The sequence below is a fragment of the Callospermophilus lateralis genome, chromosome 20 (assembly GCF_048772815.1).
Source record: "Callospermophilus lateralis isolate mCalLat2 chromosome 20, mCalLat2.hap1, whole genome shotgun sequence".
NCBI classification, from domain to species: Eukaryota; Metazoa; Chordata; class Mammalia; order Rodentia; family Sciuridae; genus Callospermophilus; species Callospermophilus lateralis.
In genome coordinates this window covers 447,130-464,460 of record NC_135324.1, presented here as the reverse complement: position 1 = coordinate 464,460, position 17,331 = coordinate 447,130, and the positions used below count along the sequence as shown (strand labels likewise).

The 17,331-nt window shown below is 34.1% G+C and overlaps 1 protein-coding gene across 1 annotated transcript in view; it reads left to right on the top strand.

Annotated features, from left to right (window-relative positions):
- LOC143638413 (uncharacterized) overlaps positions 1-17,331 on the top strand; it is a 71,866-nt gene that overhangs the window by 12,810 nt on the left and 41,725 nt on the right. Inside the window, exons 2-3 of the mRNA XM_077106260.1 lie at positions 2,311-2,437; positions 7,809-8,493. Of these exons, the coding sequence (XP_076962375.1) occupies positions 2,311-2,437; positions 7,809-8,493 (812 nt within the window). The remainder of the gene's footprint in view (positions 1-2,310; positions 2,438-7,808; positions 8,494-17,331) is intronic.

Here is a 17,331-nt window from a genome sequence, read left to right as displayed (position 1 = left end):
TTGATCAGAATTGCATTAAATCAGTATAGTGCTTTTCCTTTTATGGTCATTTTGATAATATTAATTCTGCCTATGCAAGGGTAAGGTAGATCTTTCCATCTTCTAAGGTCTTATTTGATTTTCTTCTTTAGGGTTCTGTAAGTTTCCTTGTATAGATCTTTCACCTCTTTCGTTGATTCCCAAGTATCTTATGTATTTTTTTTTTGTTTGAAGTTGCTGTAAATGGGGTAGTTTTTCTTATTTCCTTCTTGAGGTTTTGTCACTGATATACAGAAGTGCCTTTTTTAATGTGTGTTAATTTTATATCCTGCTGCTTTGCTGAATTCATTTTTTAGTTCTAGAAGTTTTCTGGTGGTGCTTTTGGGGTCTTCTAGGTATAGAATTTTATTGTCAGCAAATTTATTTCTTTTCCTGTACTTATTTCTTTAATTTCTTTCATCTGTCTAATTGCTCTGGCCAGTGTTTCAAGAAATATGTTGAATAGAAATGGTGAGAGAGAGCACCCCTGTCTTGTTCCAGTTTTTAGAGGGAATGCCTTTAGTTTTTCTCCCTTTAGAATGATGTTGGCCTTAGGGTTAATGTAGAGAGCCAGTATGATTTTGAGGAATGTTCCTGTTATCTCAATATCTAATTTTTTGAACATGAAAGGGTGTTGTATTTTGTCAAATGGTTTTTCTGTGTCTCTTGAGATGATCATATGATTCTTATTTTTAAGTCTATTGATGTGATGAATTACCTTTATTGATTTCTATATGTTGAACCAACCCTGTATCCCTGAACAAACCCCACTTGATCTTGGTGCATGACCTTTTTAATGTTTTTGTATTTAATTTGCCAGAATTTTATCCTGAATTTTTGCATCTATGTTCATTAGAGATATTGGCCTAAAGTTTTCTTTCTTTCATTTGTCCCTGCCTGGTTTTGGGATCAGAATGTTATTGGCCTCATTGAAAGAGTTTGGAAGTGCTGCTGCTTTCTGTATTTTCTGAAATAAATTGAAGAATATTAGTATTTTTGAATTTCTTCTTTAAAGGTCTTGTTTAACTTGGCAGTGTATCCATCTGGGCCTGGGCTTTTCTTGGTTGATAAGCTTCTGATGGCATCTTGTATTTCATCATTTAATATTGGTGTGTTTAAATTGTGTATGTCTTCCTGATTTAATCTGGGCATAATATATGACTTAAGAAATTTGTTGATGCCTTTAGTGTCTTCTATTTTATTTGGGTATACATTTTTCAAGATAATTTCTAAATATCCTCTCTATTTCTGTAGTGTCTGTTGGGATATTGCCTTTTTTATCTTGTATGCTGGTAATTTGAATTTTCTCTCTCCTTCTCTTCATTAGCATAGCTAGAGGTCAGAGAACCAACTTTTTGTCAAGGTTTATTTGTTTCTTTTAATTCAATTTAAATTCTAATTTCAATTATTTCTTGCCTTCTACTGCTTTGCTGTTGATTTGTTCTTCTAGGAATTCGAGATGAAGTATGAGATCAATTATCGACTTTTTCTTCTTTTAAGGAATGAACTCCATGCAATGAAGTTTCCTCTTAGTACTGCTTTCATAGTGTCCAAAATATTTTCATATGTTGTGTCTATGTTCTTGTTTACCTCTAAGAATTTTTTAATCTCCTCCTTGAAGTCTTCTGTAACCTATTGTTCATTCTATTGTACCACATTGATTCACTCGTTGAACTGCTAATAAAACTTGAAATACTTCAAGTTTGTCTTTTCACGAGGTGAAAGTGTCACTTTTCATGTCTCCAAACATTAATATTTTATGAATACTTTACACATTGGGAATGTGTCATGGATGATACTTGAAACTAATTGTATCGGGGAGCTCAATCTATCTCATGGATAGAAAGCAGAGAGAATAGAAACCAGACTGTTTTAAAAAGCTTTTTTTTTTTACCACTTTTTGTCTCCCTTTTGCACAATCACCTCATGAGAATATCTTTGACAAGTCTGATTTGCATTTGGAATATCCGCCAAATTTCACATTCACTGATGGCAGAAAAGTTAGAAGTTGGGCTTTTATTCAGTGCTTGGATTATGGTATATATCCTTCACTTCACTCTGATATATATATATATATATATATATATATATATATATATATATATATATATATATATATATACTGTTTTTAGACTTATGTATTTTCCTCTGAATTAGATAATGGAAAGTATCTTATTACATAATTAAAGTCACTCTCCTACATGACAGTCCGTTCTACTAACTCTTAATTCAAATTCAAAACTGAATAATTGTTTGGTCCATGTTCTATTGATGTACCAATTTTTATTTCAGGAGCCATTGACATTGAGGGATGTGGCTATTGATTTCTCTAAGGAGGAATGGGAATGCCTGGATCCTGCTCAGCAGAATTTATATAGAGAAGTGATGTTGGAGAACTACAGCAACCTAGTCTTTGTGGGTGAGCATAACTTTCCTTCAAAATTCCTAATTATCATTATTTAGTTCTCTTCCCTTGAAGTGTATCATTTGGGAACTTCTCCACAAGAATGTGTTGCAGATTTATGCTTTCAAAAAGAAAGATGGGGTAGTTCTTGGTGCTGACAAGAAAATGTTAATGATGTTTCCTTTGATCCTTAATGTTTTCCTTTGGTGGCATGATATATATCTTTCACTTGATATGGTTGACTTAGAGGAATGCAGTGATGTCAAATCCTGTGGCCCACATATAGCAGAGGACATAGTTGAGGTAGAGGAGGAAGCCTAAATTCAAATAGGTTCATTGAGACATCATCCAGCAGAAAATATTTTTGAGAAGCTTTGAATTTTTTCTCTTGTTATCATAGAAAAACCTGTCCTGTGTTTTGTGCTTTAAAATTATATAGTATCCTCCTTTTCCTCTGGTAATGTCTCCATACATTCAAATTAACAACAAAACATTCCCCTTGCCTTGTGAGTGTCAATGTTATCTGACAGCTCTTTCATAATTTTAAAAATATTTTTTAGTTTTTAATGAATTTACTATTTATCTTTATATGGTGCTGAGAATTGAACCCAGGGCCTCACACATGCTAGGCAAGCTTTTTAACACTACTCCTCAACTCCAGCCCTTCTACCGTCATTTGAAGGAAAGTTTTCACATTTCTTGAGACCTCTAGGTCCACCCATTGTAATACATTACTATCATAAGTCAGTTTCTCTAATCTTATTTGTACATTTTTTTCACTAAAATTTCCTTATCAGTGTTCTTTCTTATATGTGTAATGGATTTTCTGTGAAATAATCTGCCATGGAATGAATGTCAAGTTGGACAAAGACTGTTGTTTTGAGAGATGATGTAAGTTTTATTTGAGTTAGAGGATTTGTAAAATAGTACATCTGTGGATATTTACAATTTGGTTATTTTTTTCTCTTTTTTTAATTGTGAACAGTAGGTTTTATGTTATAGACTGGGTTTCCTCATATCAGTTAATTGCTTCACAAACTAAGATATGTATGATTCTTGTATGTATTGCCAAAAATATTATATGTGCTTTGCCTTTATAAATATTAAGCCTGTTTTGTCCATGACTTTTGTATTTTATCTTGATTAGGTTTTCATTCTGCCCATGTACGTAGAAATTGAAGTTTTCTATGTATAAGTATAATGGGGATTAATGGCAGTGATACTCTCATGCTGAACTACACCCCAAGCTCCTTTTCACTCATATTTGTAGAGAGGTTCTCACTAAGTTATTGAGAATGTCTTGAATTTGCAATTCACTTGCCTCAGACTTCCTAGTAGCTGAGCTTACATGCATGCCCATTACTTGTATATGGATGAGCTTGTTCTTATTTATAGGATAAAGACCACATTATTTAAAATGTAGCTTTGAGAAATGTTGCAATTCTCTTTATCTTTTAATTTTCATTGTAATCAAAACCACAAAATAAAACTTACTGTCTCCAAAATTTTAAATATACAGTTCAGTAACAGTAATTCAATTTGTTATGCAATATATCTCTACAAAGTTTACATCTCAAAAAAAATGCCTAAGAAGCAAGGACTCATTTCTTTCTCCTCATCACAAAACTATTCTCTTTTGTTCAGAAAGCTTCTTTTTTAGTTTTAGAGATGTCATGTTTGTAGAATTCTGCAGCATTCTTTCTGTGACATTTCAGTAAACCTAGTGTACATTCATTTTGTAAAATATATAATTAGAATAAATTATTTGACTTCAAAGTTCTATAGTTTCCCATATTCCAATATGGCTCATCATTCTTTTCAAGGGATATTTGGTTTGCATCCCCCAGGATGGCTCTGTTGAATAACAATTTAACAACACTGGTGTGCAATGTTTTTAATTTGCTATTGATGTGAGGACTTATTGCCACACTCACCAAGAACTCCATCTACCTGACTCCATGTTTGCATTTACAATTGAATGCTGTAACTTTTAGTATATTATTTTTAGCAGGGAAATAGTCTTATTTGTATTTTGGGGGATATTCATACAATTTAAAGGATAGATTTCTCTGCAAAAAAAAAATTTTAACAATGGTAGGTTGATGAATACTACATGGAGCCTCTAGTTAACTTTAAGTAGCATAAACATCTTTAAATTTAAACTTTCAATTTTGAACAACAGCATGCCCAAGAGTGTTCAATCAACTGACACATATTTAGGAATTTTTGAAAATCCCTACCACTTTTGACTTCAAATATTTATTCCAAGTTGGTTACAAAATAACTATCACTTAAATATTTATTAACCTTTGTTTTAATATATAAAATTGATCTAACCAGCATAATATCCCACTTGTGATTAAGAACAGAAATTCGATAAGTCTATAGTAGTTTCAAAATATTTTCAAAGTCTCATGCTTTGCAATTACCATTTTGCTTCACTGTATTTCCCTTTTCAGTAAGTGGGGATTTATGTCTCTTAGTATGACAGTGATTCTTTGTTTTCATTCAATCCTCTCAGTGTCTTCTTTCTGTGTTTGGGAAGTATGAGGTACATAGTGAATGTATTTACTCTTAAATCAGAACCTAGGGAAAGGGTCCTTTTCTCTCTTTTGCCTCTTTTTAAAGTTTTTTTTTTAATTTAAATCGTCTTCAATGTCCTCCAACTGTCTTAAACTATGTTTTGTGTACTATAATTTAGACAGCCCAGGTTTTGTTCAATCACTTTTGTATGTGTCATTATTATATCCCTTTGCTTTCACTATATGTGTTTTCTTAGATTTAGAGTATCCTGTAGACTACCTACAGTTGCAATATTTAGAGTTAATTCAGATATCCAAGTTTTGTTTTCATCAGAATTTTGTAATCTTGCATTTGCCAACAAAAACTCTAAAAATGAAGAATCTCCTACTCATACTTTGCATGAGTATCAACTTGACTTCACTTTATTAAAAAACTGAATATATTTATGTGTTCTTTTAAAGTTATATTATTGTTACAGGTATATGTGCCTATTAACAGTACTGTTGTTAAGCTTTTTTCTTTCAAATTCTATTGCAAAATTACATGTTTTATGACCCATCATTACAATAAAATAGAATTGTTTTTGCCAAGAAATGTTTAAAATTTCGTATGACTTATGAAGGTGTGCACTTACATTTTATTATGAAGGATTACCTTTGGTATTTTTGGAGAACAGATCAAGTGTTGATGAATAGTGTGTGTATTTTTATATGTTTAATGTCTTTATTTTTCTTCTCTTTTGAAAGATAGTAGCTGTGAATATAATGTCTTGGTTGATAATTTTATTCTTTTATCCCTTGAATATAGATAGACTCAAATTCCTTCCTGTGTTGTGAAGATTTGACTAAGGATTTCACAATTATATAGTTACACATTTCTAAGTTACCCATCTTTTTCTCTTGGATGCTCTCAGTATTCTGAGTTTTAAAACTTGGTTTAAAACCTACTTTGAGTCTTTACAACTTGGAGTAAACTGAGCTGCTTGGATGTTTCATTGTTCCTATTTTCTGAGATGTGTTTATTAGTACTGGAGAGAGAACTTAAGGGCAATTTAGCACTTTGCATTTTTTACTTTGTCTGGTCTTCATATTTTGATCCTCTATCTCAACCTCCTATTTTGCTATGTACAACCACCCCTGACTCTTTCAGACATTTTCTAAAGAAAGTCTTTAAACATACATTTTCTGCTTATTACTATTAACAATTCTTGACTAATTTTTATTCTGTTTTTTTTTTTGTGTTGGTGTAGTTCAGTAAACTTTTTTAAAATGATAATTGACTATTCCCTTTGAGTAATTCATAACTTTGCTTACAGTTGATTTAGCCATGTTTTTTTTTTCTGTTGGTAAGCAGGAACCCCTTTCTGAACAGTTCCCAAGTATTCACTTGTTTCATATTTTTATTTTTTAATGAAACAGAAAAAAGTTGGTAAATTTTGAAAATACATTCTGAAGGAGGAAAATCTTTGTGTAACACAATGTATCTTTCTCTACTATATTACTCTCCATAGTAATGTACTCATCTTGGATACTGTGAACACAAAGATGATTAGGAAAATTTTTAAAGTAAACTTTCTGTGTGTATTTTTATTTGATTTATATATTTGTACAGTAATGATGGACTTGGATTTAATAATCCACTCCCCTGCTGATGTTATTTTTGCTGTAATTTCTTAGGTTTGCAAAATATACTCATCCCAGTAAAGTAAGTAAACATGTTTGTTATTTTTATTTATTACAGCCATGACTTCTCATCATCCTCGAGAAATTTTACCAGAGCAGGGAATAAAAGAGAGAGAGGGAGGATATGGAAAGTGTGACTTTGACTATTTACAACCAAGAAAACAATGGGAAAATATAGGTGAGAATAAAGTTCAAAAATTGTATTATAATAGACAAAATCAATCAGTAGTCCCTATTTATGATAAAAATTTTATGGTCAAAAGACACCAGAAACGATTAATATCTGAAACAAAAATTCAATGTATTCCAATTATTTTGAGGAGTTTTATATGTCTTTAAGAATAAATCCACAACTATTTTTTAACTGAAAGGCAATGTGAAAAATTTGAAACCTAGTTCATGCATCAGTTTTTAACTTGGCCAATTATAAAAGTAGCAGAGTGTTAAAATTCCAGTCAAACATTTGCACAGAGAAGATATTTCTAAAAGTGATCCTATTGGGAGTTTCTTTATAAAATGTCCATTTTTCTGAAACAAAAGATTAATTTCTCCTTGTGCCCAAATGGACAATATTAAGAATTGTAGAAAAGTTTCTACTTCCCCACTATTACTCAATGACAGTTCTGATACAGATATCTGGAAAGTGCACTATATAGATAATGCTATAAGTAACACAATAAGCCATGTCTCTACCCTGAGTAATGACCAGTATATGTACATTGGTGATATAAATTATGACTATAGAGAAATCCTTGTCCTTTTCTAAAGGAAATTTACCAGATGCAAAATATAGGAAAGTCTTGCTTCAGTGATCAAAAACTAGTATTCATTAAAATATTCATAGCCAAGACAAAACTTGCAAGTGTAAGATATGTGAAAGGGCTCTTAACCACATTGCAGAGCTTGCTTAATACAAGAAAATTTATAAAGAAAGAAAGCCCTAAATATAGAAGATATTGAGCAAGCAAATGCTTTGATATATTTTTTAAACACAGCAGATAGTATGACAGTGATAAATTCTACAAATTTAAAGAATGTGGAAAAAATTTTTAGTGAAAAGTTACAACTTGTTAAGTATCAGAGGATTTATACTGAAGTAAAGACCTGTAAATGTAAAAAGTGTGGGAAAGCCTTAAAAAAATTTTCAACTCTTACTCAACACCAAAAATTTTATTCTGCAGAGAAGTCCTACCAATGTGAAGAATGCAATGCACTCAAGAACTTTGCTCAACATCACAGTGTTCATACAGGAGATATGCCATGCAATTGCAAAGAATGTGACAAAACTTCTAATAAAAGCTCAAATCTTATTTGTCACCAGTATACACACCCTGGAGTGATGCCCTACATATGTAAACAATTTTGCAAAGGTTTCAGTCAAAAACCAAGCCTTAAAAATTACCAGAGAATTCATACTGGAGAGAAGACTTTCAAATGTAAAGTATGTGGCAAAATTTTTACTAGAAATTCACATCTTGATTGCCACAACAGGATTCATACTGGAGAGAAGCCCTACAAATGTAAAGTGTGTGGCAAAAGTTTTAACAGAAGCTCAAATCTTGATCGCCACAACAGGATTCATACTGGAGAAAAGCCCTACAAATGTAAAGTGTGTAGCAAGAGTTTTAATAGAAACTCAAATCTTGATTGCCACAACAGGATTCATACTGGAGAAAAGCCCTACAAATGTAAAGTGTGTGGCAAGAGTTTTAATACAAACTCACATGTTTATCGCCACAACAGGATTCATACTGGAGAGAAACCCTACAAATGTAGAGAATGTGGCAAAGCTTTTAATCAACAATCATCACTTACTAGACACAAGACAACCCATACTAGAGAGAAGTCTTATAAATGTGAAGAATGGAAAAGCTTTTAAAATTGAAGATCACATCTTACTAAACATTATAGATTTTATACTGGAGAGAAGTTTTACAATGAAAACATTGCATCAGTGTCTTTAAGGATGAATAAACCCTTTTTTCTCAGTAGTTCAACACCATTTCACACCAGAGATATGATAGCACAGAAATTATATAAATTTAAAATAGGTGACAGAGTCTCCAATAGTTCTTCACACCCTACTCAGCATCTCAGAATTCATACGAGTGAGAGGACATGTGGAAAAATTTTTGCAAAGCTTTTGGCCATTGATCAAACATTTTTAAAACACTGGAGGTTTTATAGCACGTAGAAACCCAAAGAATGTGTCCAAGACTGTATTCAAATTTCCGACATTTTTAAATTTCTTACCTCATATCTGTAGCAAATTTGGAATAGCATTTGTCCAAAGTGTACCTTAGATAACAGCAAAATATTTACATAAACACATTGACAAATATAAAGATTGTAGTATGTTTCTTATCTATAGCCCATCCCTTGAAGTATTTGGGACCTAGGTGGAAAAAAATCATTTAAATGTAGAAAATGGGTAATTGCTTTTGATATTTGCTGAAAATTTTCTTAACATCTTTAGCTGATATTGAAGAAATAAGGAAATACATGTATAGAATTGTGCATCCCTAAAAGGATATAATTTTAGTATAAATCAATAATTACTAAAGAGTCTCATTTTTTACAACTGGAGAAATAATAATACTCAGAGTTGATTATTTCAGAAGTCTCAAGATTTATATGACATTTAAAATTTAAAATTTTAAGAGCCTCTTAAACTTAGGGACACTTAATCAGTAAACCACATCCTCAGATTTTTTTTCTTTTTTATTTAGAGATAGGTTTTGCTAAGTTGTATAGGGCCTCACTAAGTAATGGAGCCTGACTTTGAACTTGCAAAGTTTCTCATGTCTCTAGGGTCAAGGCATGGTCCACCATGCCCGTTTTACATAGTATTTTTACTTATATTTCATTACAGATGCAATTTGTTACTAAATAAAGTGTGAATTTCTTAATGTTAACCTTGTCATGCATTTAATGATGTTATTAGGTCACACATCTCCCACTATTCACTTTGCTAATGGATCGATGCAATAGTAAAACATTCTATTGGGTAAATAATGCTATAACATCTCCATTAATTATTTCATATGTTTAATCAAGTATTATTTGGAGAATATTATTTATGTAAATCATATACTCTCTTGTTTGTATTTAGGGGAAAATTAAGAGAGTTATAAGAAGGACCTAGGGATACTAAAATAATGCCCAGATATCCCTAGTTTGAATTATGAGTTTAACATTTCACCTTATAGAGTAGCAGTACACCCTAAGGAATCTATAGCTCCAGAGAGTTATACAAGCTCCCAATCAGGGAGAGGAGAGAGACCCAAGAGACTAGGAGCCAACGTGCATATTCAGGCAATAAAGGAGGGTTGCTGAAGGGGGAAATAGTATCAATGTTTCCTGGGGAATCCACATGGTCCATAGGCCCATCCTGACTCTTCAACTGAAGAAACCATGCAGTTCCTCATCAATTCTATGATGTTCATCACTGAGGTGACTAGACTCACCTCTAGTGTAGGAAAAAACATCACAATTTGGGACCACTTCTTTAGTTTTGGATACCCAGTAGAAAAGTGTAACTAGAAACATGTAAAATGATGACTGTAAAAGAAAAAGACATAATATAGGAGCATTAATGCCCTCACATTTTTTATTTCATTATATACTTTGATTTTGTAGACCTTTTGGTTCTACTTAATGACTGACGATATAACGCTTGTTATAGTTATTGGATTATACGATAGATAGCATGTGTCATGTTCTCCCAGAACCCTCTGCAACCCAGTAATTATAAGTTACTATAAAGTAACCATGTCCCTCCTCAGATCTTATAGCTCCAAGAGCCCATGACACCACAGAGAGAGAAACAGAATTTTGATTGAAATAAACCTCTAGACTCTCATCTACAAGTCCTGTTCAAAAAGTAAAAACACAATATTCTCTTCATATGTGAGCATTTTGGGTCAACAAAACACCATCCACCAACATTTTATTTAACTTTATTTGGGAAAATAAATATTGAAATATAATGATAAGTTCTAGGAGAATAATATTCACACCATTCTTTATTCCAAAGAATACATATCTAGGTTTCATGCTTATCTCCACATTATTTTATTCAGAAAACTGGCTTCATTTTACATATGAGAGTTTAAACTATTTATAGGGCCAGGAGGGACGATTCAGTCCTAGAGGTCTAAGGAAAATACTAAAGATCTTCCCTTTTCTTGATTGAATGATGTCTGCAATTTTTGATGAAACAGATAAAGAATGCTGATTTCTCAATGCATCTGGCTGGGTGGTTCCCTCATTGGAATCTCAATTTATTTAGTCATCTCAAGGCTATCACTCCCTCCTCTGGAATCTGACCTGTTCTTGGGAGGACTTGGTGTTCTTCTGGGGATCACCAGGTCATGCAAGATATTAGAATGAAGTTTTATTTGTTCTAATTTGTATTTATTTGGCCTCACTTTCAATACAAGTTAGAACAAGACTTTAGACTCTCATCTGTGGAGAGGATGCTCTGCCCAGCACTTCCCATTCAGGACCCTGAAAAGCTCTTTTCCCCAGTACATAGTTCAATGGTTGGGTTTTCTAGTGTGGCTATACAGTTGCCTGTGTTTTTTCCCTTTTGCTTTCTCTCTTGCTTTCATAGTATTACTCAAGGAAACACTGTCTTGTGTGAAGAGAGTGTCTTCCTTACCTATTGGATCAGACCTGCCAAGTTGATCAGCTGCCCACATACTGAATGTCACAAACACATGTATGTGTTATCTAATCAGTAAGTAGTGTATCTGTCAACTGCATGATTTTTTATTGCATGGGGGAGGAAATTGAGAATGCTTTCTTTGAGTGCCCACAGCAATATTCATAGTATTCATAACACTGTTATGTAGTGTTTCCTTCTGCTCAACTTGTAAGTATTGTTCTTGTGCTGCTTTGTAAAACAAATAGAAAAGAGTTGTAAACCAAAAATTTTGTAATTAGGCTAGTTGCACAGACTGACTTGGGCAACTCTATTTACCATTGTTGTTTTGCATGGGCTCAAGGTACTCTTTTAAACTTTTATTTAACCTTAATGACATTACCATTCATTGAAGAGTTTTTAACTCACAAACCTTCTCAGTGTACAAATTTTCCCTTCTCATTTTTAAAATTTCTTACTCTTTTTAGGTATAAATGATAGTAGAGCAAATTTTGACATATTATACATGGAGTAAAACTCATTTTAGTTAGCATTCCATTCTTGAGGTGTACATGGTGTGGACCTTCCCTGGTGGTGTATTTATATATGAACATAGAAATGTTGTGTCTAATTCATTCTACTGTCATTTGTATTCCTATTTCCCTTTTCTTACCTTCAATCCAACTTTGTCTAATCCACTGAATTTCTATTCTCTCCCCCTCCCTGTTGAGTGCTTTAGCATCTATATATATTATGTATTGTATGTAATGTCTGTTTTATTCTACTATCATTTCTATCCCCGTATTCCCTCCCCTCCCTGCACTCCTCTCTACTTAATCTAAATAACTATTCTTCCCCAGCCCCATTGTAAATTAGCATACACTTATTGGAGAGAACATTTGGCCTTTGAGTATGTAGGGCAGGGACGCTTATTTCACTTAGCATGATATTCTTCAACTCTATCCTTTTACCACCAAATGGCATAGTTTCATTCATCATTTAAGCTAAGTAATATTCCATTGGTGGGGGAAATTTATATATATATATATATATATATATATATATATATATATATATATAAATATATAAAATATATATGTATAATCACATTTTATTTATCTATTCATCTTTTGAAAGAAACATAGGTTGGTTCTATGGTTTATCTATTGTGAATTGTGCTGCTATAAATATTGGTGCAGCTGTTTCCTGTAGTATGCTGTTTTTAATTTCTTTGGGTATAGTCCGAAGAAAGGGATAGCTGGGTCAAATGATGTTTCCATTCTGGTTTTTCAAGGCGTCTCCACACTGCTTTCCATGGTAGTTGCACCAATTTGGAGTCAATCTCATGAGCAATGTGTGAGTGTTCCTTTCCCCCCACAACCTCACCAACATTTATTGTTGCCTGTATTATTAATAATTGCCATTCTGAGTAAAGTGAGATAAAATCTTAAAGTAATTTTGATTTACATTTTTCTAATTGCTAGATGGGTGGAATGTTTTTTCATATGTTTGTTAATGGTTTATATTTCTTCTGTGAAGTGTCTGTTCAGTTACAGAGTCCATATGTTAATTGGTTTTTGTTATTGTTGTTTGTGTTAATTTTAAGTTCTTTATATACCCTAGACATTACTGCTTTTTTCTGAATTATGTGTGGTAAAGATTTGTATAAAATCTGTAAGTTCTTTCTTAACATTATTGTTTCTTTTGCTGAGAAGCAGCTTTTTAGTTTGAATCTATCCCTTTTATTTTTTCTTGATTTTTAATTTTTGTGCTGTAGGATCTTGTTATACAAGTCAGACTGTGGATCAACATTCACCTCAGATTTTTAAATGGTATCCCAAGTTCATGAATGTTTCAGTTTTATTGTTTCTCTTATTATCTTGCTTTATAGATCTACATGTTTAAAGAGTTATGAAATGATCTAGCTTCACATACATAATTTTCTGATGACTATTATGTTTCAATATGTAGTTGCAGATTATTTAAAATATATATCTACTATTTCAGACTTTAACTAAAGCACATACATGCCGTGTGTAGGAAATATTCCATCAATAGATCAACATCAAATCTAGAATATGTATAAATATATATAAAAGCCTGGATTCAAATGCATGCACATCCTACCCAGAGCTTGGCCCATAACACTTATTCTATATTAGTTCTACATTTTAGGACCTCTGTGAAAGCTGTTATAAATCCAAAGCCTGAGACTCACTCCCCAGACATTCTTTTTTTTTTGGGGGGTATGATGACAAAGATTAAACTCAGGGGCACTCAACCCCTGAGCCACATCCCTATCTCTATTTTATGTAGAGAGGGGATCTTACTGATCTGCTTAGTAATTATTTTTTCACTGAGGCTGGCTCTGAACTCATGACCCTCCTTCCTCAACCTTCCAAGCTGCTGAGATTACAGGCAAATACCACCATGCCCTGCTCCCCAGAGAGCCTTCTTTAACTGGTTGGAACCCACTTGTTCAGTATGTTTTGGCCTAATCCTCACAATTAGAGATGAAATTATTTTCCTCTCTATGAAAAATCATGGCTACAAAGAGATTGGACTCAACAACACCTAATTACACAGCATGTCCGCATTACAACAAAGGTGTGGTCTGCAATTCTCCACCTCTACAAAGAGCTCTTCTTGGCTCCACAAAGTTGGGAGTACTGGCCAACCCTCTGCCATGGCTCATTCAGAAGCCTCCAAGGAAGTGAATGTATGTGAGGACAGTATTCCAGGTGGCACGTTGGTGATTAATGGGTTATGCCAGGGAGTAAAGCAGAACCTAATTTACCAAAGGCACAAAACTTTCATGTGGCTGGTCCAGGATGGGGGTTGCATGAGGGGATACTTTTTCTCTGCCCTTGATGTGTCTTGCCTAACTGTGCGTATGCTGAAATACTTGTCCAACAACTTGCACTCTTTTCCTGTTTTATGTTTCCCTCCTTTGTGGCTTTGTAGGTCTCATGCTTTGGCAATTATTGTGATTTTCTTCTTCAGTTTTCCAACCTCCCATCTCCCATCCATGTGGAATTTCTGTCTGTGGATATTAGGTTTTGCTGGGAGCCATTAGCCAAGTAGGTATGACAATTTTCTTGCCAGCGTACCCCATGTTGCTTAGAGGAATGATTCGTGAACATTGCATGTAAGGTGACCTTGCTCAAGGACCAGGGCAGATCCATGTTTAAGGTTATTTCTGCTGGGAATAGGGCGTATCCTGCTGCCTGATTTCCTCTTGAGTTCTCACGGGATTCAGACAGTATTTTTGGGAGACAGAAGCCCAGTGGAGGTGTGGATTTGGGCAGAGAATGTGGATTTCCCCAGAACGTGTTTGTAGAAGGCCGGTGTGAGATCAGGAATAAAGAATTGCTGTTTGAATCTACAAAGTTGTGAGTGGCTCGTGATTTGTGTTCAGACTGCGGCAAGTTTTTATTTTACATATATCCATTTAGTCCACGTTTCCAATTACCTCTAGAAAAAACAAATGTTTCATTCATTATCATGCTTGTACTTACCCTTCACATGTTGATAATGGCAGTGTTCAAGAACTATCTTCTGATTTCTACAACTGGAACATAAGTGGGTCTGCTTGAAATAACTGTCCTTTCTTTTGACTCCAAATAACGGGGGTCCTTTTTAATATAGTGCTTTAATGCTATTATATATATTTATACACGGTACCCAGAAGACTGAGCCTGCTTTTTACATGGTTTCTCTCAGAGAAGGTGGAGTTGATCATGTAGGTTTCTTAGAGTGGACTCCAGCTCAGACTCTGCCTCGGCTCTGAGTAGATTCCATCTGCCTGTGATTTCTACAACATGCGACCTATAGCTCTTCCTCTTATTTTCTTAATTTTAATATTTCACTTAGAGCTTGAGCCACAGGACTGTCACTTTGGAAAGGATGACATACCAAACCATCACTACCCTCAAGAAGGTGTGCTCCATGTGCAAACTAGGAAAGAGGGGCCCATCACACACTTCAGGGCTTCAGGGAAATTATGGGGGTGCCAGGAGTCCCTCACATCAATGTAGAGGCATTATAAGTTGTGGGACAGGTTTGTACTAATTTGATTTTAGGACCAGAATTAGATTAATTAAGTTTCCTTATCAACATGAGAAAATAATCTCAATCAAAATCCTTTTCCAGATCTGTCCAGGAAACTTTAAGAGTTTGAAGCCCAGGTCGCTTGGATTGCTGTTATCCATCAGAGAAGACAATAAAATAAAGAGAGATGACATGGCTCACTGGGGAAGCCACAGTTCTGTGTTCTCCAGTGGGCACTTCTTGCCTTTCTACAGACATTAAAATTACAAATCTGCAGAGATGGAACATAAACACATCCTTTCCATAAAACTTACAAGTGTTTGTGCTCTTCTCAGCTTTCTCAGGTGACAAAGTACCTCTGTGTCTTTAGATGCAGAGTTAGTGTGCATTCTAAAAAGAGCATTGGAGGAGGAAATTCAGTCTACTAGTGAGCTTTCCCAGTAGCTTCTTTGCTTCTCAAAGAAGCAAACATCTTTAGAAGACAATATCCTCATTGCACCATACAGAACATGGTCCTCTGGGCTCACTAGGACTGTTGGAGGACCAGAGGACCATGTTCTGTATGGTGCAATGAAGATATTGTCTTCGAAAGATGTTTGCTTCTTTGAGATCCTGCTAAAATGAGTCAATTTTTCTTACAGGGAATGTCAGTTTTACTTCTTTATTTTTCAATTTAATAACTTCATGGGACATAACTTACATATTGTATGTCATATAAAGATTTTAAACACTACGAATTTGTATACTTATTACCAGAGAATTAATATGTTTTAATATTTTGATAATCTTGCTTTGGTCATCTTCATAACTCATAGAACAATTATTGTTTGAGTAATTGTACATTTTGTAATCTTTAGAGGGAAATGAGGTTCTATGTTCAAAACCTCATTTTATAGAATGGAATCTCACATGGTCAAGAACTTTCAGTTGGTAAATGTCAAATAAGGGACCATGATCAGAAGGAAGTACATTAAATATTTTAGAAAATGAAATAAATGTGCTGGTAAGTTCCAATTCATGGTGCCTGATTTTAGGCTTGTGAATATAATTCACAAGAATTTGGAAGAATATTTTCATGTATTAGTCCATTCTGTTTTAATCACTAAAAACCTTTTGTAATATCTAATAATGAAAATGTGTAAATTCAATTTTGCTTAGAGGAACATTCAGACACTTGAAATTCATCCTGCCCTGGTCAATTTCAGATTTTTTTCAAAAATTCAATTTTTTATGTCATTAGCATGCACAGATAAATGTGACCCTAAGACACACAGAACAAGATAAAGCAGGAAAACTGAAAGCAGAACTTGACTCTTCCATCACAATATCAGTCAGGGAAAATGAACCCTCCTGCAGGAACATGTGGATTTTTCAGTAACGAGAGCTTGGGGTCTGCAGAGAAATGCATGGGCTCTCTCATCCCTGAGGATGTCCACAGAACATAGTAGAGGAGAGTTTGGCTGTGGAGTCTCTAATCAAGTCTTCCAGAGACCAATCAGGAAGCTGGCCTGAATTTATTGTGCATTTACCATGAATATGTACTGAGGCAGTGCCTAAGCAAAATATAGACAGCCACCAATGCAATGTCTGCTAACTGTCCTTGCAGTGAACAATCAAAGAGTGGGACTGCAACACATGGCCTCGTGCCCAGAGCTGTGCTGATGGGGTAAGCAGTTTGCCACTCACACGCCTAGCATGAGGAATGGCCTGCCATACAGACACCCTTAACCTATGCCCTGTATGCAGTATTCCATGCACTTGTCCCCACAGAGAAGCACCTCTGGGGTTTCTTCTTTTCTTGACTTTAAATAACAATTTCTCTTCTAGTGGCTTTTCTCAGGAGAAATTTAAAATAATAGTAACATAAATAACATAGATGTAACTGTGAACCCTGAGCTGTATTTTAAAACCTTGACAATTTATAAAAGCAAGCCATGGTTCTCATATCTACTTCTCACAAAGAAATTCCATTCATTCAGTCAAGTCTTGCCCAGGGTTTTCTCGTTGTG